Source organism: Somniosus microcephalus, chromosome 9 (assembly GCF_052327205.1).
Source record: "Somniosus microcephalus isolate GS21.2 chromosome 9, FLI_Smic_1.0, whole genome shotgun sequence".
Lineage (NCBI taxonomy): Eukaryota > Metazoa > Chordata > Chondrichthyes > Squaliformes > Somniosidae > Somniosus > Somniosus microcephalus.
The window spans coordinates 105,112,599-105,136,086 of record NC_140995.1 but is presented as its reverse complement, the minus strand read 5'-3'; the positions used below and the strand labels follow the sequence as shown (position 1 = coordinate 105,136,086).

Below are 23,488 nucleotides of genomic sequence, written 5' to 3'. Positions count from 1 at the left end.
CTGCCGGACCTCATCCCTCTTCCTACCTATGTCGTTGTTAACCGATATGGACCACCCCCCTCAGAATGCCCTGCAGCCGTCCAGTGACAACCTTGACCCTGGAACCAGGGAGGCAACGTACCATCCTGGAGTCACGTCTGCGGCCGCAGAAACGCCCGTCTGCTCCCCTAACTATTGAATCCCCCATCACTATGGCTCTCCCTCTCCTCTTCCCCCACGCCTGTGCAGCTGAGCCTTCCATGGTGCTGTGGACTTGGCTCTGGCTGCACTCCCCAGAGGAACCATCGCCCTCACCAGTACTCAGCACCGAATACTGGTTGGTGAGCAAGATGGGCTCAGAGGCCTCCTGCACTACCTGCCAGGGCCTCCTCTTCTGTCTGACGGTCACCCATTCCCACTCTGCCTGCACACTCAAGCTGCGGGGTGACCACCTCCCGAAATGCGCTATCCACGTAGCGCTCAGCCTCGCGGATGCACAGCAGTGACTGCAGCCGCCGCTCAAGCTCCGTAACCCGGTGCTCGAGCTGCTGTAGCTGGCGACACTTCCCGCACATGTGGTCGTCCAGACCACGGGAGGTGTCCAGGACTTCCCACATGGCCATGGCACAGGATGTGCATTCCACGGGTGTGAGCTGCCCTGCCATACCTCTAATTAATAGACTATTTACTAACCTAGCTGGAATAAACTTAAAAACTTTAAGAAAGCCAAGTAAGAACACTTACCAGACTCACCAGTCAGCTCCCTATTTTTGAACGTTTAGTTTTTAATCCCGGCTCTTAATTTAAACCAATGTCCAAGATAGAGAGAGAAATACTGACCAACCTAACACTTCCCTGCTTTCCTGTGATGTCACACCTTGTTTTTTGGACTCCTGGATTTTTTTCTCTCTGCTCTGGTTCCTGGCTCGGTCCACTCCTCCTCGGCTGCTCGCAGCGAGTTCAGGCCCCTCTCCAAGTTGCTTAGCCATACAAACTCATTCTTGCTTTGCAGCAAGCAATAATTTGTTTGATTGGAATGACATTAGTTGCTCTGATATAAACCCTCTGATGTGTTAGGCTGTATAACAGATGGCAAAGTTTTGTGTAACCAGCTGAGTCATATTGCTGGGTATACACCGACTAACAGCCAGTGGAAAACTGATGAATTTCACAGCTCTTACTTATATTTCCTTCAAGCAACACCAAGAAGAAAACCCATTCTGGTGCATTTGCTTACTTGGGCTGCTGACAACTCCACTGAGTCTGTCTTGCTCCTTAGATTCAGGAGAGTGTGCCAAAAATGCGTGGTAGTTTTAATGATATGAACAGGTCAAACTTGAAAAAATGGCCTTTGAAATCAGTCAAATTTTATAGGTCCAGCTCCAGTGGGTGGAGGAAAACAGACAGGTTTTACTACAAGTACAATATACATAAAAGTAAGTAAACAAATACTGGCTGTAGGAATCCTGCTTGAAGTGTGAACACCATCAACCTAGTTCCTAATGGGCTAATTCCAGAGCACAATATTGTCCCAATTTGTAACTAATTGCAATTTGACTCAGCGAGGCAGCAAGGATGGAAAATGTCATACTAGTTTAGTAAGGGTTCTCTTCTGAAGTTGGGGGCTACGGTATGTTGGGCGAGAATGGAGAGATCTTTATCTTTACCCTCCCTAGGTAAGCACAAGCAAATAATGCAGATGAAAAATGTAACCAAAACTTCCAGTGCTCAGTGTTCAAAGGTTATCTGGGCATAAGATATCTTTCAAAACATGAGCAAGCAGTCAGAGAAATCCTGTCTAGTGATCTTGCGCATCCTGGACCTGTGGATGACAGATTTGATCAGGTCAAGGAGCAAACTACCAGGTAGGCTTGGTTTTATAAACCACTCAGTGGTTCTGCTAAGGCGGCTTAATGGAGGGCCTACCACTGGAGACGAAACTACTGCACCTGGTATTTCCAGACAGTCTCCCATCTAAGTATTTAACAGGCCTGTTGCTGCTTAGCATTCACAATCAGGTATCAGGAGTTTTCAGCTTAATCTAGAGTTGACTATTCCAACGCACTCCTGGCTGGCCTCCCACATTCCATCCTACGTAAACTTGAGGTCATCCCGTGTCCTAACTCGCACCAAGTCCCGTTCACCCATCACCCCTGTGCTCGCTGACCTACATTGGCTCCCGGTTAAGCAGAGCCTCGATTTCAAAATTCTCATCCGTGTTTTCAAATCCCCCCCCATGGCCTCGCCCCTTCCTATCTCTGTAATCTCCTTCAGCCCCACAACTGCCCTGCACCACCCCCCCCCCCCCCCCCCCCCCCCCCGAGAGATATCTGCGCTCCTCTAATTCTGCCCTCTTGAGGATCCCTGATGATAATCGTTCAACCTTTGGTGGCAGTGCCTTCTGTTGCCTAGGCCCTAAACTCTGGAATTCTCTGCCTAAACCTGATCACCTGGCTACCTCTCTTTCCTCCTTTAAGATGCTCCTTAAAACCTACCTCTTTGACCAAGCTTTTGGTCACCTGCCCTAATTTATCCTTATATGGCTCGGTGTCAAATTTGTTGCCAATACTCCTGTGCAGCGCCTTGGGACGTTTTACTACGTTAAAGGTGCTATATAAATACACAAGTTGCTGTTGTTGTAATGTAGCCACAGGCATACAATGAAAAGGCCCCATTAGAAGTAGGACAGTGAACTGATTTACCCCATTGGCACACATTCAACTACCTCATCTTAAAAGGGTGATATTACTGAAATTTCAGGGGAGAGGGGTTAGAAGTCAAAAGATCAAATCAGGAACGCCAATAAAAAAAATCCTATTTTAAGTAAGCTGGAGGATAGATAGAAACATAGAAGATAGGAGCAGGAGTAGGCCATTCGGCCCCTCGAGCCTGCTCCGCCATTCAATGAGATCATGGCTGATCATCCAAATTCAGTACCCTGTCCCTGCTTTCTCCCCATACCCCTTGATCCCTTTAGCCTTAAGAAATATATCCAACTCCTTCTTGAATATATTTAATGAATTGGCCTCTACTGCCTTCTGTGGTAGAGAATTCCACAGGTTCACCACTCTCTGGGTGAAGAAATTCCTCATTTCTGTCCTAAATGGCTTACCCCTTATCCTTAGACTGTGACCCCTGGGTCTGGACTCCCCGACCATCGGGAACATCCTTCCTGCATCTAGTCCTGTGAGAATTTTATAAGTTTCAATGAGATCCCCAATCCCTGCGGTACCCCACTAGTCACTGCCTGCCACTCGGAAAAAGACCCGTTTATTCCAACTCTTTGCTTTCTATCTGCCAACCAGTTCTCTATCCAAGTCAATACCTTGCCCCCAATCCCATGTGCCTTAACTTTACACGCTAATCTCTTATGTGGGACCTTATCGAAAGCCTTCTGAAAGTCCAAATACACCACATCCACTGGTTCTCCCTTATCTATTTTACCAGTTACATCCTCAAAAAATTCCAGTGGATTAGTCAAGCACGATTTACCTTTTGTAAATCCATGTTGACTTTGTCCGATCCTGTCACTGTTTTCCAAGTGCTCTGCTATTACATCTTTTATAATGGACTCTAGCATTTTCCCCACTACCGATGACAGGCTTACCGGTCTGTAATTCCCTGTTTTCTCTCTACCACTTTTTTTGAATAGTGGGGTAACATTAGCTACCCTCCAATCCATGGGTACTGTTCCAGATTCCATCGAATGTTGGAAGATGATCAGCAATGCATCTACTATTTCTAGGGCCACTTCCTTAAGTACCCTAGGATGTAGATTATCAGGGCCTGGGGATTTATTGGCCTTCAATCCCATCAATTTCCCTAACACCATTTCCCTACAAATACAGATTTCTTTCAGTTCCTCCCTTTCATCAGCCCCTATGTTCCCTGACATTTCTGGGAGGTTATTTGTTTCCTCCTTTGTGAAGACAGAACCAAAATATGGTCTGCCATTTCTTTGTTCCCCATTATAAATTCCCCTGACTCTGACTGCAAGGGACCTACGCTTGACTTCACCAATCTTTTTCTCTTCACATATCTATAAAAGCTTTTACAGTCAGTTTTTATGTTCCCTGATAGCTTACTCTCATATTCTGTAAGGCAACCAAAACTGCACACAATACTCAAGATGTGGTCTCACCAAGGCCCTGTGCAACTGCAGCAAGGCATCCTTGTTCCTGTACTCAAACCCTCTTGCTACGAAGGCCAACATACCATTTGCCTTCTTAACTGCCTGCTGCACCTGCATGCTTACCTTCAGCGACTGGTGCACAAGGACACCCAAGTCTCGTTGCACTTCCCCTTCTCCCAATCTATTGCTGTTCAGATAATAATCTGCCTTCCTGTTTTTGACACCAAAGTGGATAACCTCGCATTTATCCACGTTATATTGCATCTGCCATGCTTCTGCCCAATCACCCAACCTGTCCAAATCATACTGGAGTTTCTCGGCATCCTCCTCACAGCACACACGCCCACCCAGCTTTGTCTCGTCTGCAAACTTGGAGATGGGGAATAGATGTAATAAAATACCTTCCCTTAAATTTTAAAATTCTCATTCTTGTTTTCAAATCCCTCCGTACCTCCGTAATCTTGTCCAGCCCTACAACCCTCGGAGATATCTGCGCAGCTCCAATTCTGGCCTCTTTCACATCCCCAATTTTAATCACTCCACCGTTGGTGGCCATGCCTTCGGCTGCCGAGAACCCAAGCTCTGAAATTCCTTCCCTAAACCTCTCCGTCTCTCTTTCCCCCTTAAAACGTTCCTTAAAACCTACCTCTTTGACCAAGCTTTTGGTCACCTCCCCCAATATCTCGTGTGGCTCACTGTCAAATTTTGTTTTATATGCTCCTGTGAAGTGCCTTGGGACGTTTTACTATGTTAAAGGCGCTATATAAATACAAGTTGTTGTTATTAAAAGGGGCGTGAGGGATCAAGGGCTGCTATTTTGAAGCTTATCGATTAGCGAAGGCTGAAAAGGAAAAAGAATCTGGGGCGATTACTTACCTTTTTTTTTCGATTAAAGTAAAGCTCTTACCAAGAAAGTGAATTAAGTCCGCAGATGAAATTTGATTGTGATTGATTACAGGTTAAAACATGTTATTTAAACCTGTTATAGATCACTGTGGAGGATAAATTTGTAATACTGTGTGAAAAAAGGCACTAATTTATTAGGCAGGGTTCAAGCATGAATAATTCTGTTGCTTAAGACTCTTCAGTTATAAAGAGGCTCCGAGTTTATTTTACTTTCATTGAGGGATAATGACGAAAGATGGAGTGTGTTTGTTTTACTGAGGCCAAAGAAATGTCAGTTGGGAAAAACAGCTGGCATGGGTCAAATAGTTGAGTTATAGGAAGATAAGAACATAAGAAATAAGAGTGGGAGCAGGCCATACGGCCCCTCGAGCCTGCTCCGCCATTCAATAAGATCATGGCTGATCATTGACCTCAACTCCACTTTCCTGCCTGATCTCCATATCCCTTGATTCCCCTAGAGTCCAAAAATCTATTGTGGTAAACCACTGTTTGTATACTGTTTGCATTCCATTGTGTACATGCCTGGACATGCCTCGGCTGACTCCTCCCACAAGTCCTAGTATAAAGGTGGCTGCTCCCCAGCCCTTTGTATTTCTGGACCGGTCGACCACTCGAGGCAGACCTCCATTCTTTTGTTAATAAAAGCCTTTAGTTACTCTTCTAACTCTCAGTCTTTTATGAGTAATTGATAGCGCATCAATTTTATTAACAAAATTTTTATAATGGAAAAGATCCTCACACCAGCATGCCTGGACTTAAATCATCGGGAGGCGGACTCATCCACCAAGTTTACTCACTGGCTTAAGTGTTTCGAAAAATTCCTGACCGCCTCCGAAGCAATCAAATCGGAAGAGGACAAACTGGATGTCCTGACCTCCAAAGTGAACCACCGAGTGTACTCGGTCATCCAAGACGCGACCTCATACGCGGATGCTATCAAGCTCCTCAAGGACCAGTACACGCGCCCAGTGAACAAAGTGTACGCCAGGCACCTTCTGGGGAGTCGTAAACAACAACCTGGGGAATCGACCGTGGAATATCTTCAGGCACTGTCCGTGCTTGGCCGGGCCTGTGGGTGTAAGGATGTAAAGGCCGCCGTGTACACAGAGGAACTTATCCGGGACGCTTTTGTAGCGGGCCACAGATCCAATTACACCCGACAGCGACTGTTGGAGCAGAGTGACCTCAACCTCAACAAGGCCTCTGAACTCGCACTATCATTGGATGCAGCCTACCAGGGCATGGATGCCTACTCCTCTGCACCGTGGACGCCGCGGGGAACGACAGCCTGGGACACGGTAGGACCGCCTCATAGCGCCGTGCCACCCCAGCCACACCCCAGCAACGGCCCAACTACCGCAGCAGTGTCCCAAGGCCAGACAGCAGTGCCCCAAGGCCAGAAATGCTACTTCTGTGGCCAGGCAAAACACCCCAGAGCGCGCTGCCCGGCGAAAAACGCGATCTGCTCGGGCTGCGGGAAGAAGGGACACTACGCTAGCGTCTGCAGGGCCAAAGCCACCCCGAACCCCAGCAGCGCCGCCATCTTGGGCCTCCTCGGCCATGTGCGAATCACCGGTACAGCAGCCATTTTGGACGCCTCCAGCCACATGGGGATCATGGACGCCGCCATCTTGGACGACAGCCGGGACGCAGCAGGCCCCCGACACCGCCTCATCTGATACCCGCAGCGACACACCGACCCCTACGCTGGCATCCGTTACACTGGACCAAGCGAGACCGCACCAACTGGCCAGTTCCACAATGGACATTAAGGTAAATGGTCATGATACAATCTGCCTTTTTGACTCTGGGAGCACGGAGAGCTTCATCCACCCTGACACGGTGCGGCGTTGCTCTCTCCCAGTCCTGCCTGCGCACCAGCGGATTTCTATGGCCTCCGAGTCCCAGTCAGCGGACATTGGCGGCTACTGCGTGGTGACACTCATAGTAGACGGGACTGTGTACGATAATTTTAAACTTCTGGTCCTGCCCGACCTCTGCGCTGCCGTTCTACTGGGGTTAGATTTTCAGTGCCACCTTAAAAGTGTTACGATGGCGTACGGTGGACCCCTCCCCCCACTCACAGTCCGCAGCCAGCAGCTTCCAAATTGCCCGCCGTGCACCAGGTGCAACCTCTCCACACTCCGAGTCACCCCCCCCCCACTGTTTGCTAACCTCACCCCCGACTGTAAGCCCATCGCCACAAAGAGCAGACGATACAGCGCCGGGGACAGGGTTTTCATTAAAACCGAAGTGGAGCGGCTCCTGAAGGAAGGGATTATTGAGGGCAGCACCAGCCCCTGGCGAGCCCAGGTTGTGGTCGTTAAGACCGGCGAGAAGCAGCGCCTGGTCATCGACTACAGCCAGACAATAAATCGCTACACCCTACTGGACGCTTACCCACTCCCCCGCATAGCTGATATGGTCAATCAGATCGCGCAGTACCGCGTCTTCTCGACCATTGACCTGAAATCAGCATACCACCAGCTCCCTATCTGCCCTGAGGACCGCCAGTATACTGCCTTTGAGGCAAACGGCCGCCTCTATCACTTCCTTAGGGTTCCCTTTGGCGTCACCAACGGGGTCTCCGTCTTCCAAAGGGAGATGGACCGGATGGTAGATCAAAATGCGTTGCAGGCCACTTTCCCATACCTGGACAATGTGACCATCTGCGGCCGTGACTTGCAGGACCATGACGCAAACCTCGAAAAATTCCTCCGCACCGCCCAACTCCTGAACCTGACATATAACAAGGAGAAGTGCATATTCCGCACAAACCGCCTCGCCATCCTTGGCTGTGTTGTGGAACACGGAGTCATCGGTCCCGACCCCGACCGGATGCGTCCCCTTATGGAACTCCCACTGCCCCACTGCCTCAAGGCCCTGAAGAGGTGCCTAGGGTTTTTCTCCTATTACGCCCAGTGGGTCCCCTACTATGCGGACAAGGCCCGTCCGCTGATCAAGTCCACCTCTTTTCCCTTGACGGCAGAGGCCCGCTTAGCCTTCCACCGTATCAAGGAGGACATCGCCAAAGCCACCATGCACGCAGTGGACGAATCCATCCCCTTCCAGGTGGAAAGCGACGCGTCCGACTTTGCCCTGGCCGCTACCCTCAATCAGGCGGGGAGACCCGTGGCCTTCTTTTCACGAACCCTCCAGGGCCCGGAGACCAGACACTCCGCTGTTGAGAAGGAGGCCCAGGCTATTGTGGAGGCTGTGCGTCATTGGAGGCACTACCTGGCCGGAAAACGATTTACCCTGCTCACTGACCAGCGTTCAGTCGCTTTCATGTTTAACAACAAGCAGAGGGGCAAAATCAAAAATGACAAGATCTTGAGGTGGAGAATCGAACTTTCCACCTACAATTACGAGATCTTGTACCGGCCCGGGAAGCTCAACGAACCCCCGGATGCTCTATCGCGTGGCACCTGCGCCAGCGCGCAGATCGATAGACTGCGGGCCCTCCACAATGACCTCTGCCACCCGGGGGTCACCAGGTTCTTCCACTTCGTCAAGGCCCGCAACCTACCTTACTCCATTGAGGAGGTCAGGACCATGACCAGGAACTGCCAAGTCTGCGCTGAGTGCAAACCGCACTTTTATAAACCAGACAGGGCCCACCTGATAAAAGCCACTCGCCCCTTCGAGCGCCTGAGCGTCGATTTTAAAGGGCCTCTCCCCTCCTCCGACCGCAGCGTGTACTTCCTCAATATTATTGATGAGTACTCCCGTTTCCCGTTCGCCATCCCCTGCCCGGACATGACCAGTGCCACGGTCATTAAATGCCTAAATGACCTCTTCACCCTGTTCGGTTTCCCCAGCTATATCCATAGCGACCGGGGCTCATCGTTTATGAGCGACGAACTCCGTCAGTACCTGCTAACTAGGGGTATTGCCACAAGCAGGACCACTAGTTACAACCCCCGGGGGAACGGACAGGTGGAAAGAGAAAATGCGACAGTTTGGAAGGCCGCCCTGCTAGCCTTAAAGTCTAGGGGCCTTCCAACCTCCCGCTGGCAGGATGTGCTACCCGATGCGCTCCACTCTATTCGGTCACTGCTCTGCACTGCCACTAACGCCACCCCTCATGAGAAAATGTTTGTCTTCCCAAGGAAGTCCACATCGGGGACATCGCTACCGCCATGGCTGACGTCCCCAGGGCCGGTCCTACTGAGAAGACACGTGAGGACCCATAAAACGGACCCCCTGGTCGAGAGGGTCGACCTCCTCCACGCCAACCCCCAGTACGCTTACATTGCGTACCCAGACGGGCGGGAGGACACAGTCTCCATAAGAGACCTTGCACCCTCGGGGGCTGCAGTAACCCACTACCCACTACCACCCCCCCCCACGATCCGATATCCAGCCCCAGCAGACGGCAGGCCTGGGTCCCGCGACCCGCTCAACATCTACGAGGACGACACGCCAGCGCCACAGCCTACGCGGGACTTGATGCCGGAAGCTTCACTACCCCCGCCGTCGCCACGCCGATCACAGCGGCAGACAAGACCTCCGGAGAGACTCCAATACACTAACTTTTAATACACTTCACCCCGCCGGACTCAATTTTAAACAAGGGGTGAATGTGGTAAACCACTGTTTGTATACTGTTTGCATTCCATTGTGTACATGCCTGGACATGCCTCGGCTGACTCCTCCCACAAGTCCTAGTATAAAGGTGGCTGCTCCCCAGCCCTTTGTATTTCTGGACCGGTCGACCACTCGAGGCAGACCTCCATTCTTTTGTTAATAAAAGCCTTTAGTTACTCTTCTAACTCTCAGTCTTTTATGAGTAATTGATAGCGCATCATCTATCTATCTATCTATATATATATATATCTATATCTATATCTATATATAAAAGATCATCGACCTGAAATGCTAACTGTTTTTCGCTCCACAGATGCTGCCTGACTGGCTGAGCATTTCTAGCATTTTCTGTTTTTATTTTAGATATTCTAGGGTTTCACTTGATTAATTTTGGGGTAAGAAAATTTATAGAACATTCTTGCAAGAAATTAAATAAGTGGTATAGAATTAAACAGCATCAAATCAAAGATTTTGTCAATTTACAATTTACATTTCCTCCTTCAAATTGCATTATACTGAACTTAGAATATCATAGAAATTTACGGCACAGGAGGCCATTCAGCCCATCGTGTCTGTGCCGGCCAAAGAGTTATCCAGCCTAATCCCACTTTCCAGTTCTTGGTCCGTAGCCTTGTAGGTTACGACACTTCAAGTGCATATCCAAGTGTTTTTTTTAACGCAATTAGGGTTTCTGCTTCTTCCACCCTTTCAGGCAGTGAGTTCCGCTTACATTCCTACACACCAGAAAGCCAAAGCAGTATACTACAGCCGTAATCTGAAAAATACACTAATCCAAAGCATTGTGCGCAATATTCAAACACTGTTATCATTGTCAACAGAACACCCCTGTTAAGAGCAGGGGCGTTCTCCTGTGTCGATCCAACATTAATCCCTCAATCAACACCTAAAATAGATTATCTGTTCATTATCTCATTGCTTTGCTGTTTGTGGGATCCAGCAGAAGTTGGCTGCTGCATTTCCCTACAATACAACAGTAACAAACCGTTAAAAGTACTTAATTGGTTGTAAAGCACTTTGGGACGTCCTGGGGCCGTGTGAAAGGCGCTATATAATACAAATCTGTCTTTCTTCTATAATAAAAACAGAAAAAGCTGGAAATACTCAGCACGTCAGGCAGCATCTGTGGAGAGAGAAACAGAGTTAACGTTTCAGGTCGATGACCCTTCATCAGAACTGGAAAAAGCTGGAGATCAAACAAGTGCAGGGGCAAGGAGCGGGAGGAGGGGAGGAAAGAACAAAAGGGAAGGTCTGTGATAGGATGGAAGGTGGAAGGCAGGAGAGATTAAGCGACATTAAGAGATGGTAATGAGACAAGTTAAGAAACAAAAAAGATGGCTCTAGAGGAAGTGTAAATGGCGATGGCAGAATGAAAGACAGCTGCCATGTGGGAGAGAGAAAAAAATAGGGGCCGAGGTTATGGTCTGAAATTGTTGAACTCGATGTTGAGTCCAGAAGACTGTAAAGTGCCTAATCGAAAGATGAGGTGCTGTTCCTCGAGCTTATAGATTGGGAGAAGGGGAAGTGCAACGAGACCTGGGTGTCCTTGTGCACCAGTCGCTGAAGGTAAGCATGCAGGTGCAGCAGGCGGTTAAGAAGGCAAATGGTATGTTGGCCTTCGTAGCGAGAGGATTTGAGTACAGGAGCAAGGATGTCTTGCTACAGTTGTACAGGGCCTTGGTGAGACCACACCTTGAGTATTGTGTGCAGTTTTGGTCACCTTATCTGAGGAAGAATGTTCTTGCCATGGAGGAAGTGCAGCGAAGATTCACCAGACTGATACCTGGGAGGGCAGGAATGACATATGAGGAGAGATTGGGTCGATTGGGCTTATACTCGCTGGAGTTTAGAAGAATGAGAGGGGATCTCATTGAAACTTATAAAATTCTAACAGGACTAGACAGACTAGATGCAGGAAGGATGTTCCCGATGGCCGGGGAGTCCAGATCCAGGGGCCACAGTCTAAGGATAAGGGGTAAGCCATTTAGGACAGAGATGAGGAGGAATTTCTTCACCCAGAGAGTGGTGAACCTGTGGAATTCTCTACCACAGAAGGCAGTAGAGGCCAATTCATTAAATATATTCAAGGAGTTAGATATATTTCTTAAGGCTAAAGAGATCAAGGGATATGGGGAGAAGGCAGGGACAGGGTACTGAATTTGGATGATCAGCCATGATCTCATTGAATGGCAGAGCAGGCTCGAGGGGCCGAATAGCCTACTCCTGCTCCTATCTTCTATGTTTCTTATGTTGAGCTTCATTGGAACAGTGCAAGAGGCCGAGGAGTGGAGCGGAGAATTAAAGTGACAGGCGACCGGAAGCTCGAGGTCACCCTTAAGGAGGTATTCCACAAAGCGGTCACCCAATCTGCGTTTGGTCTCCCCAATGTAGAGGAGACTGCATTGTGAGCAGCGAATACAGTATACTAAATTACAAGTAGTACAATTAAATCGCTGTTTCACTGGGAAGGAGTGTTTGGGGCCCTGGACAGTGGGAAGGGTGGAGGTAAAAGGGTATGTGTTGCATCTCCTGCACTTGCACGGGAAGGTGCCGGGTGAAGGGGAAGGTATGTTGGGGATGATGGAGGAGTGGACCAGGGTGTCGCGGAGGGAGCGGTCCCTTCGGAATGCTGAAAGGGGTGAGGGGAAGATGTGTTTGGTGATGGGATCACGCTGGGGGTGGCGGAAGTGGCAGAGGATGATCCGTTGAATGTTGGGGCTGGTGGGGTGAAAGGTGAGGACAAGGGGAACCCTATCGTGGTTCCGGGAGGGAGGGGAAGGGGCGAGAGCAGAAGTGCGGGAAATAGAACGGACACGATCAAGGGCCGTGTCAACCACAGTAGAGGGGAATCCTCGGCTGAGGAAAACGGAAGACATGTCGGAAGCACTGGTATGGAAGGTGGCATCGTCAGAGCAGATGCGGCGGAGACAGAGAAACTGGGAGAATGGAATAGAGTCCTTACAGAAAGCGGGGTGGGAGGAAGTATAGTCCAGGTCGCTGTGGGAGTCAGTGGGCTTGTAGTGAATGTTTGTCAATAGCCTATCCCCAGAGATGGAGACAGAGAAGTCGAGGAAGGGAAGGGAAGGGAAGAGTCGGAGATGGACCATGTGAAGGTGAGGGAAGGGTGGAAATTGGAAGCTGTTTTTCTTCTATTGTGTTCCTCCATTTGCATCTCAGCTAAGTATTTAACTTTCAGCATATACATGCCAGAGACACCTACTGAAACTGATTTTACTGATGGATGGAATTGAAGGAGTTTTCCCCCTTGGTTCTAATCCACTGTTTGCCAAAGTAAATAAAGGTGATTTTTTGAAAACTTGATCCTGGGATGTGGATGACACCAGCATGGCAGCCTCTATTGCCCAACCCTAGGTGCCCAAGATGGGCGTTCTTGAACTGCTGCAATTCTTGTGGCAATAGTTTTTCCAAAATAAATAGGACTAATCTGTGGGCCAATCTAAATGTGAAAAGATGTTCTGTATGCACACACATGTTATATTCTTAAAAATAAGGCTCTTTAAAACTATACACATAGAAGTAACTTAAAGGCAAATACTTACAGTAGTATTTGGCCAATGCATTATTTTCAGTTAAATGGTTTGCTGCAGATTTTCTGCAAAGATAACTACCTGGCACTTTGAATGGGATGACATCTTTAAGTAGCTTCTCAGTTTCTGCATTCTTGGCCAAAGCATGGGAACGCAAAGCAAATTCATCCTGATCTGCACGTGATACTCCAAATGCTGCTGCAAGTCTATCTGCAGAGTGGCCCATAGTCTCACTGGTGGAGAACTCAGCTACAGCCGGGAGCTGGAGAAATGATTATATAAACAAAGTCTAAAGTTATGTTTTTGAAATACAGTATTTACCTAGTTTGTGCTATTCCGTCAGTGTTTGCTGCATAAGTTAGGATTTGACCTTTAACCAAACAGTCCACTTCCACCACAGGCAATTTGCAGTCTTTACAGCAGCATTAAAAAAACCACCATCCTTATCCCACATTCAACAGTGTTCTATACCTCACTATCATAATTTTCATCCAAATTTTAATGAAGGCAACTCGGAAAAGTTATAAACCAGGAGGATCAACATTCAGCTTTCAAAAAGAGGTTTAAAAAACCACACTCAGGGTAACACAGTCCATTGTATAATGGTTCTGTAGTTGAGTAAGGATGAACGTATTCATATTTCTCTACATCAGGGTTACAAGTTAGAGGAGCTGTACATCTTACTGTTGAAGTAAAACATCTTTATAAAGCTCTGAGAAGCACCTTAAATTCTTTTCAGGGACAGTGAAAGTTCACACCAGTAGGATTATATTGTGTTTTTTCAAAAAAAAGTGTGGGAACACAGAATAAAAATCAAGCTACACAAGTATTTGCATCCAGTGTCTCCTTTACATTATAGAACAGCTTAATGTAGAATTGGTCCTGCAAGGTGCTGCAGATCCTGCTGCAGTGGAATCTGATCCATTTGCACTATGGAATGGATTCTGCACTACTCAGCAATGAATAGCTGCACATGCACAGTAACATAAGAAATAGGAGCAGGAGTAGGCCATACGGCCCCTCGAGCCTGTTCTGCCATTCAGTAAGATCATAGATGAATTTTTACATCAACTCCACTTTCCTGCCCTATCCCCATATCCTTTGATTCCCTTTGTGTCCAAAAATCTATCGATCTCTGCCTTGAATATACTCAACGACTGAGCATCCACTGCCCTCTGGGGTAGAGAATTCCAAAGATTCACAATCCTCTGAGTGAAGACATTTCTCCTCATCTCAGTGCTAAATGGCCAACCCTTTTATCCTGAGACAATGACTCCTAGTTACAGAATCTCCAGCCAGGGGAAAACAGCCTCTCAGCATCTACCCTGTCAAGCCCCTCTAAGAATTTTATACGTTTCAATGAGATCACCTCTCATTCTTCTAAACTCCAGAGGATATAGGCACATTCGACTCAATCTCTCCACATAGGACAACCCTCTCATCCCAGGAACCAATCTAGTGAACATTTGTTGCACCCCCCTCTAAGGCAAGTATATCCTTCCTTAGGTAAGGAGACCAAAACTGTGCACAGTACACCAGGTGTGGTCTCACCAAAGCCCTATATAGTTGCAGCAAAACTTCCTTACTCTTATACTTCAACCCCCTGGCAACAAAGGTCAACATACCATTTGCCTTCCTAATTGCTTGCTGGATCTGCAGGTTAACTTTCTGTGATTTGTGTACAAGGACACCCAGCATTTGAATCCCAACATTTACCAGTCTCACCTTTTAAAAAATATTCTGCCTTTCCATTCTTTCTACCAAAGTGGATAATTTCACACTTCCCCACATTATACTCTGCCACCTTCTTGCCCAATCACTTAACCAGTCTATATTCCTTTGCAACCTCTTTACATTCTCCTCACAGCTTACTTTCCAACCTAGCTTTGTATCATCAGCCAACTTGGATATATTACACTCGATCCCCTCATCTAAGTCATTGATATAGATTATAAATAGCTGAGGCCCCAGCACGGATCCTTGCGCACTCCACTAGATACAGCCTGCCTGCATGAAAATGAGCCGTTTATTCCTATCTCTGTTTTCTGTCCAATAACCAATCCTCAATCCATGCTAATATATTAACCCCAATCCCATGAGCCCTAATCTTGTGTAACAACCTATTGTGGGGCACCTTATCAAATGCCTTCTGAAAATCCAAATATACTACATCCACTGGTTTCCCTTAACTACCCTGCTAGTTACACCCTCAAAAAACTCCCAACAGATTTGTCAAACACGATTTCCCTTTCATAAACACTGTTGACTCTGCCTAATCATATTGTGATTTTCCAAGTGCCCTGTTACCACGTCCTTACCAATAGATTCTAGCATCTTCCCTACTACTGATGTCAAGCTAACTGGTCTACAGTCCCCTGTTTTCTCTCTCCCTCCTTTCTTGAACAGTGAGGTTACATTTGCTACCTTCCAATCCACGGGGACCATTCTAGAATCTAGGGAATTCTAGAAGATCAGTAACAATGCATCCACTATCTGTGCAGACAACTTATTTTAAAACACTAGATGTAGGCCATCAGGTTCAGGGGATTTGCCGGCTTTTAGTCCCATTAAACAGTAGTTTAAAAGCTATAAATGACTTTCCTTCTTGGTCTAATGGACGGGGAAGGTACATTTTGCCAGCACTGTGTAAACTGCATCAATGGTCTGCATGGGCAACCAGATAAAATGATAGGTGTCACTGCAAGTAGTGGCCATTTATGTTTTCCAATGGAAAACTGCCTCCTGAAGTCTGGTCTATCAGCAGCCTGCTTGATTGGCACCCCATCCACCACCTTAAACATTCACACCCCCACCATCGGTGCACCGTGGCTGCAGTGTGTACCATCTACAAAATGCGCTGCAGCAACTCACCAAGGCTTCTTCAGCAGCACCTCCCAAACCCGCAACCTCTACCACCTAGAAGGACGAGGAGAGCAGACGCATAGGAACACCATCACCTGCAAGTTCCCCACCATCCTAACTTGAAAATATATCGCCATTCCTTCGTCGTTGCTGGATCAAAGTCCTGGAACTCCCTCCCTAACAGCACTATGGGAGAACCTTCACCATGCAGACTACAGCAGTTCAAGAAGATGGCTCATCACCAGCTACTCAAGGGCAATAAGGGATGGGCAATAAATGCTGGCCTTGCCAGCGATGCCCACAGCCTAGGAACAAATTTAAAAAAAAGCTGCACTGTGATGTAAAGGAGGCATAAAACCAATCTCAGGTGCTACTATTTGTGGTTAAATCATTTCAAGGTTAAGTCATTACCAATTAGACATGTGGCGTGACATAAACTGAAACAAACTCAAATAGTTGATTTATATCAGGAAACATTTTGAAACTTACAACTGCTTTCTTGCCCATCTTATTGTAAGAATGCATTGTATTAATACCTCAGGAGCAAAATAATCTGGGCGGATTTTTCCAAGGAGAGACAATCTCTGTCCCATTGTCTTAGCTCTGGTAAGTGCAAGTAAAGTCTTCCTCATTTTCCTGCTGTGACGAATGGGAACGTCTGACATGAACTCCACGCCACCAGCTATCACTATTTCACACTGACCAGAGGCAATTAGGCCAAAAGCTGCAATACAAATACAACAACAGAAACATTACCCGAGAAAGTTAAAAGTTTTATACAGAAGTTCTATTCCAACAAAAACATTTCAGAAGCTGGCCCTGTTGTAGTACATACATTCTTAAAATATTTTATCCAGGACTATTGAGAAAACCAAGCTATTTATAAGAATGGGATCTCCTTCCAGAGAGGCATGCAAACAACCAGTTTAATTCCAAGTTAGTTGAGCTTGTGAATACCAGTTAACATTGGTCACCCTTCTTACACTGCACTGGACATGCCAAAATGCTACTGCAAGTCTTATCTATTTGCTGAAGAACTCAGCTACAGTTGGGTGCACTTATCTTGCACTTGCCTGTGGTCATCGCTTGATTTGAGGAAATGCACGCCATGGTAACTGTGTGGCATGGAGTTTTATCTGAAAACCCTGCTCCAAGTGAAGCCTGTTAAAACAATAGGAGCAATGCGTATTGAACGAACACAAACAATAAAATGGCATCTTTTGTGATAATATGAAATATAACTATTTCAGGAGTCACGTAGAGTTAACTCAGTCCCTATAACATTCAGTTGGTTAGGGAATTCTTTGTACTAATAGAGATACAAAAATTATACATTTGATTCATAAAACTTGGCACAATTAAGAGACATTCTTCAAAAATCTAGAGTTAAGCCACATTATTGGACGAGTGAGGGAAAATGTTGCACTTCGTTTAAGCAATGCTATATTTGACTTGGTAAAGATCACTACACTTGCAACACAGAAGGAGCCATTTGACCCACTTGCCTGTGCCATTACCAAGTCTTCAACTGGAGCTGTCTTTCCCTATATCCCTTCATGTTCTTACTTTTTCAATACTTTTCTAATTCCTTTTTAAATATTATAGTCTCTGCCTCAATAGCCACTTGTCCAATAACTCTGAAAACATTTCTTCTAACTTCCCCTTTAGTCTTTTAGTGATAATCTGAAAGCTGTGTTCTCTCATTACCGATTCATCAACCAGTGCAAACAAACTGTTACAATAATTTGGAAAACCTCTTACAGTATTAGATCCCCTTAGCCTTCTTTGTTCTGGTGAATAAGTTCCCAGTTTTTCAAGCCTTTCTTCATAACTATATTCTCTCATTCCTGGTGTCATTCTAGTGAATCTTAGCTGTACCTTTTCCATAGGTCGAATATCCTTCATTCCTGCAACAGGCGACCCAGAACTGCACGCATCAATTTCAGCCTAACCAATGTCTAATAAAAATGCAGCACTACTCCTTGCTTTTATATGCAATACCCTGCATATAAAAACCCAGAATCCCTATTTAAAAAAATATGGCCTTTTCAATACCTGCACTCCCATCTTTAAAGATTTATGTATTTGCACCATTCAATCGTTCTGTTCCCCCACTCTGGTAGCAGTATGGTTCTTTCCCCCACCCCCCCCACAAATTGTACCACTTCAAATGTTACTGTATTGAACCTGCTACTTATCTGTCCACACCACTAACCCATCTATGTCATCCTGCAGTCTCTTGCATTCTTCCTTAGTTTTGTGTGCCCCCTGATTTGGTATCAGCAGCACACTTCGTTTGCAATCCTTTTTTGCCTATGTCCAAACCATTTGCATAAATAGAAAACAAATAAAATATCCATGCATAGATCTCAAGGCACACCACTGCCCACATCTCACCAATCCAAAAATCACCAATTTATCACGACTCTTTACTTCTATCTCCCAACCACCCTCTAACGATGCAACTATATTCTCTTTACTATATCTTCATTATCATAACAAATCTCTTATGCAGCCCCTTACCAAATTTCTTCTGAAAATCCATATATGCATCCATTATATTCCCTTTATCTATACACTCCATGATTTTCTCAAAATATTACACTTGTACAACTTGTCCTTTACAAATTTATTGTTACTGTTCCTCCTTAGGTCATGCCTTAAACATTCAAAAATTTCCATTTTATGGACTGTTGAATAGTCAATCTGTGCTGCTGGTGGAAAGTCTCACCAATTGAGAACATACAGTATATAGGAAATTCCAGCAAGTGCTCTGCACGACTTTCTGACCATTATTTTAAACAATTGAAAAATCACACTCAGCATGTTCCAGAATTTCTGATATGTGCTCTTCGTAGGCGAGGTTTCCAACTAGCAGCACAAAAATTGTTTCCATCAAAGTATACCAACATAATAGGCAATACTAATTAACCTATAGTTTTCTGGTCATCTGTATAGACAAAAATGGAAAAACACTCCATTCCCTAACACGTCCTCATCTTGAGCAGTGATTTCAGCAAAGTTTTCTTTTCTAATATCTGGGGAAGGTCAGTGATTGAAAGCTGCATAGCTAACCTGTCCAGGTTGGCCGAGTGCTCAGCTCACTGACAAACAGGAAAAAAAATTGTGCCCACTGCTGCAGTTTACATTTGGTAGCTGCAACGTTGCTACCGCTGGAGGAACAGATCATAGAATCATACAGCACGGAAGGAGGCCATTTGGCCTATCGAGTCTGTGCTGGCTCCTTCGAAGAGCAATCCAGTTAGTTCCACTCCCCCGCTCATTCCCCATATCCCTGCAATTTTTTCTCCTTCAAGTATTTATCCAATTCCCTTTTTATTCCCTACTATTGAATCTGTATCCACCACCCTATCAGGTAGTGCATGCCAAATCCTAACCACTCGTTGCGCAAAAAAGTTTTTTCTCATGTCGCCTCTGCTTCTTTGGCCAATCACCTTAAATCTGTGCCCTCTCGTTATCGACCCTTCAGCTATTGGAAACAGTTTCTCTTTATTTACTCGATCTAAACTCTTCATTTTAAACACCACTCCACTATCAAATCTCCTCTTAGCCTTCTCTGTTCTAAGGAGAACAACCCCAGCTTCTCCAGTCTATCCACGTAACTGTAATCCCTCACCCCTGGAACCCTTCTAGTAAGTCTCTTCTGTACCCACTCCAAAGCCTCCACATCCTTTCCAAGTGTGGTGCCCAGAATTGGACACAATACTCCAGCTGGGGCTGGATTAGTGTTTTAGATAAGTTAAGCATAACTTCCTGGCTTTTGTACTCTGTGCCTCTATTTATAAAGCCCAGGATCCCATATGCTTTATTAACTGCTTTGTTAACCTGTCCAGCCCCAAGGTCTCTCTCTTCTTGCACCTCATTTAAAATTGTACCATTTAGTATGTTTGGTCTCTCCTCATTCTTCCTACCAAAATGTATCAGTTCTGCGTTGAATTTCATTTGCCATGTGTCCAACCATTCCACCAGCTGGTCTATGTCCTCTTGAAGTCTATTACTATCTTCCTCACTGTTTACTACACTTCCAAGTTTCGTGTCATCTACAAATTTCGAAATTGTGCCCTGTCCCCCCAAGTCCAGGTCATTAATGTACATCATAAACAGCAATGGTCCTAATCAATGTCCCCCTAATTATTTTTTTGGTGCGTGGCCCAGTCACAGTTTCGCACATGCACGAAATTTTACATTGAAAAAGCTGGTCCCAGGCTGCGTGGGACCAGCAGAGAGCTGCGCGGCTGCACAGCTTAGAGGATACATTGGTCCTAGTACTGAACCTTGGGGAACGCCACTATATACCTCTCCCCAGTCCGAAAAACAGCCATTCACCACAACTCTCTTTTCTATCCCTTAGCCAATTTTGTATCCATGCTGCAACTTCCCCTTTTATCCCACGGGCCTCAATTTTGCCAACAAGCCTATTTTGTGGTACTTCATCAAACGCCTTTTGAAAGTCTATATACACACATTAACTGCACTGCCCTCATCCACCCTCTCTGTTACCTCATCAAAATATTCAATCAACTTAGTCAAACACGATCTGCCCTTAACAAATCCATGCTGCCTCTCCTTTATTAGTTCATGCTTGTCCAAGTGGCTACTAATTTTCTCCCAGATTATTGTTTCGAAAAGCTTCCCCACCATTTTGAGCCAGGTCTCAGTTATCACCACTACATCATATTGTCATGTGGCGATTTGTGTCTGAAGCTCACCAACCTTATTAACCACACTTCATGCATTTACACACATGCACTCCAATCTTAACTTAGAATTCTTATTTATTATGATCCCACCTATTCTGTATTATTTCTAACTCTAACTGTCTCTCACCATCTTCTGTGCACCTTGTTTCTACTTGTTAAATATTACATCTTGGTGCCCAACCCCCTGGTGAATTAGTTTAAACCCTCCACTAGTTAACCTGCCTGCAAGGATATTGGTCCCAGCTCTGTTCAGATGCAACCCGTCCATGTAGAACAGGTATCTCATGCCCCAGAACTGGTCCCAATGTCCCAGGAATCTGAAGCCCTCCCTCCTGCACCATGTCTCTAGCCACCCATTAACCTGCCATATCTTCCTATTTCTACTCTCACTAGCACGTGACACTGGGAGTAATCCAGAGATTACTACCTTTGAGATCCTGCTTTTTTAACTTCCTCCCTAGCTCCTTAAACTTTGACTGCAGGACCTCAACCCTCTTCCTCCCTATGTCGCCAGTTCCGACATGGACCACGCCTTCTGGCTCTTCCCCCTGCAGAATGTTCTGCACCCTCAGTGATGAGCGACACTGCTGCAACAGAGTCACTGTTCAAAAAAATATTTTTGCCTGCATTGAATTCTGTAACTTGTATTCTTGTAATGCTTAGAAAAGAAAAAAAAGCATCCAGGTACAGATCACAGGACACACCCACGCCCCACCAATCTGAAAAACATAAATTTATCACGACTCTTTGCTTTCTGCCTCAAATTTTGGTTAAAAATCTAGGGGTTAACTTCCAAAACTACACGCAGTATTCTTTTCAACAGAAAGCCAGCAGCTTGAACTAAGGTCTAAGTTTGTTTTGGCCAACTACTATTCATGACTACTACTGCTCATGTGGTAGTAATTGTTGGTGTATGAAGTAAGGGTTCTCTGTTATGATCGGTGAGTCATGCTAGCATTTAACTAGATATTGAGCAGAAAGATTGTAGGGGATGAGAGGTCCACTTATAGAAGTGACTGATGACACTGAACCAGAGAAAATATCTAGTATAGAAACTGACAGCAATCTTTGTACATTACAATGCTGTCAACAGCAAAACTGTAGTAAGACATGCTGTACCATGAGCAAAGAAATAAAAACACAATCAACAACTATCTTAAACTGCAGTATTCCCACATACCTCTCGAGCAACATTACTTGTTTTAACCTCCTGAATCACAGTACCAAACACGACGTAGTCAACATCTGCTTTTGGTACATTGGTCCTTGTAAGTAGTCCTCTATATGAATAAAAATGTTGTCAGTTTCCATAATAAGATTTACATATTCTGAAATAGGACACATTAAATGTAGATATAAGAATTTCAAAGTTTGATCTCCTCACTTACTGTAGTGCTGCTCTGGCCAAATCATGCGGCATCAAATCTGCATATCTATAAGAGCACAGACTCAATATATTAACATGTTTTTAAACAGTTAGATAAAACATCTATTTTAGTAATAAACAGAATTATACATGGCACTGAACCATTCAGGACTTGAAAATTCAACTTGCCTACTAGCCAGAAGCAGATTTGTTTTAAGCTCTGGTCAATTGAAAAGGGGATCAATCCAACAACTTGTAGTTTATCTGTACTACATTTAATACTTTTCCACTTCACTACTTAACTCGTCAGCTGTACTCAAGCACTGAAAGCTGGAGAACAATTAAGACAGCAGGATCAGTACCTTCACTTTAGACTTAAAAAATTGAATGACTGGCTAAAAGTGCTTGCTGCCTTCTGCAATACATGCTTGTTAGAGGCAGTTTGTAAAACTTTTGCAGAAGTTGCAGCTGCTTGCATATGGAAGCATAATGCAGTGAGCATCTGCTTACATTAAAAGCCATTTAATGATCCATCGGAAGTAGCCACATTCCCACCATTTGCTACTAAATGTAATGATCACATGGTCTCGCTGAATAGTGCTAGACTTCAGGTCCTGCCAAAGGTAAATCTCATTCCTTTATGGATTATTTTCCTTTTATGAACACTTGCCTGCCAGTATTCTCACTCTTCACTATTATTTTGCAGGTGCAGAATAAGGATATTACTGGACTCAGCTGCACTGGTTTCCATGGTTAAACACACATATATAATTACATGCAAGCATGGGCACTCAGACCACAACTGCAAGTGGAATATACAACAGCATAAATGACCAGGAGAGAAGAGGTAAGGAGGGAAAAGCAGAGGAGAAAACCAAAAAAATTCCTTGCTTCAACAAAGACATGACCCGAAGACCCCACAAACAAGCCTTTAGACACCTAGGGGGAAATTTTAACCCCAAAAAACAGGTGGGTTGGGGTCAGGTGGGAGGTTAAATTGTTAAAAAACTGAATCCTGACTCCAACCCACCCACTTCCGGTTTTAACAGAGGCTTGGCTGGGGGGGCAGGCAGCCAACCCACTCCCAGGAGGCAGGTCACCTATTTAAATATTATAACGAGTCTGGCGTGCCTCAGATTTAACCAGCATCTCAAATTTAATTGTGGCTGGTCGGGTTTCTCAGGCCTCAGAGCAAGGCGAGGACTGCTGGATCCAGGAGGTAAGTCCCTTTTCACTTACATCTGGGAACCAACGTCCCTGCCTAATCCACCCCCATCCCCCTGCCCACCTCCCTCCCTCCCGTGATCGGAAACTCCCACGAGGCATGCGATTGCCTTCCTGGACTCCCCCACCCACCACATTGCTC

At 45.7% G+C, this 23,488-nt stretch overlaps 1 protein-coding gene across 5 annotated transcripts in view; it reads right to left on the bottom strand.

The window, feature by feature from the left end:
* hadhb (hydroxyacyl-CoA dehydrogenase trifunctional multienzyme complex subunit beta) overlaps positions 1-23,488 on the bottom strand; it is a 49,668-nt gene that overhangs the window by 21,820 nt on the left and 4,360 nt on the right. For all 5 annotated transcript variants that reach the window (XM_085996956.1, XM_085996958.1, XM_085996959.1 and 2 more), the window contains 5 exons: positions 22,145-22,189; positions 21,937-22,036; positions 17,109-17,196; positions 16,572-16,759; positions 13,255-13,435 (listed from right to left, as the gene is read on the bottom strand). In XM_085996956.1, coding sequence (XP_085853082.1) covers positions 13,255-13,435; positions 16,572-16,759; positions 17,109-17,196; positions 21,937-22,036; positions 22,145-22,189 — 602 coding nt within the window. The remainder of the gene's footprint in view (positions 1-13,254; positions 13,436-16,571; positions 16,760-17,108; positions 17,197-21,936; positions 22,037-22,144; positions 22,190-23,488) is intronic.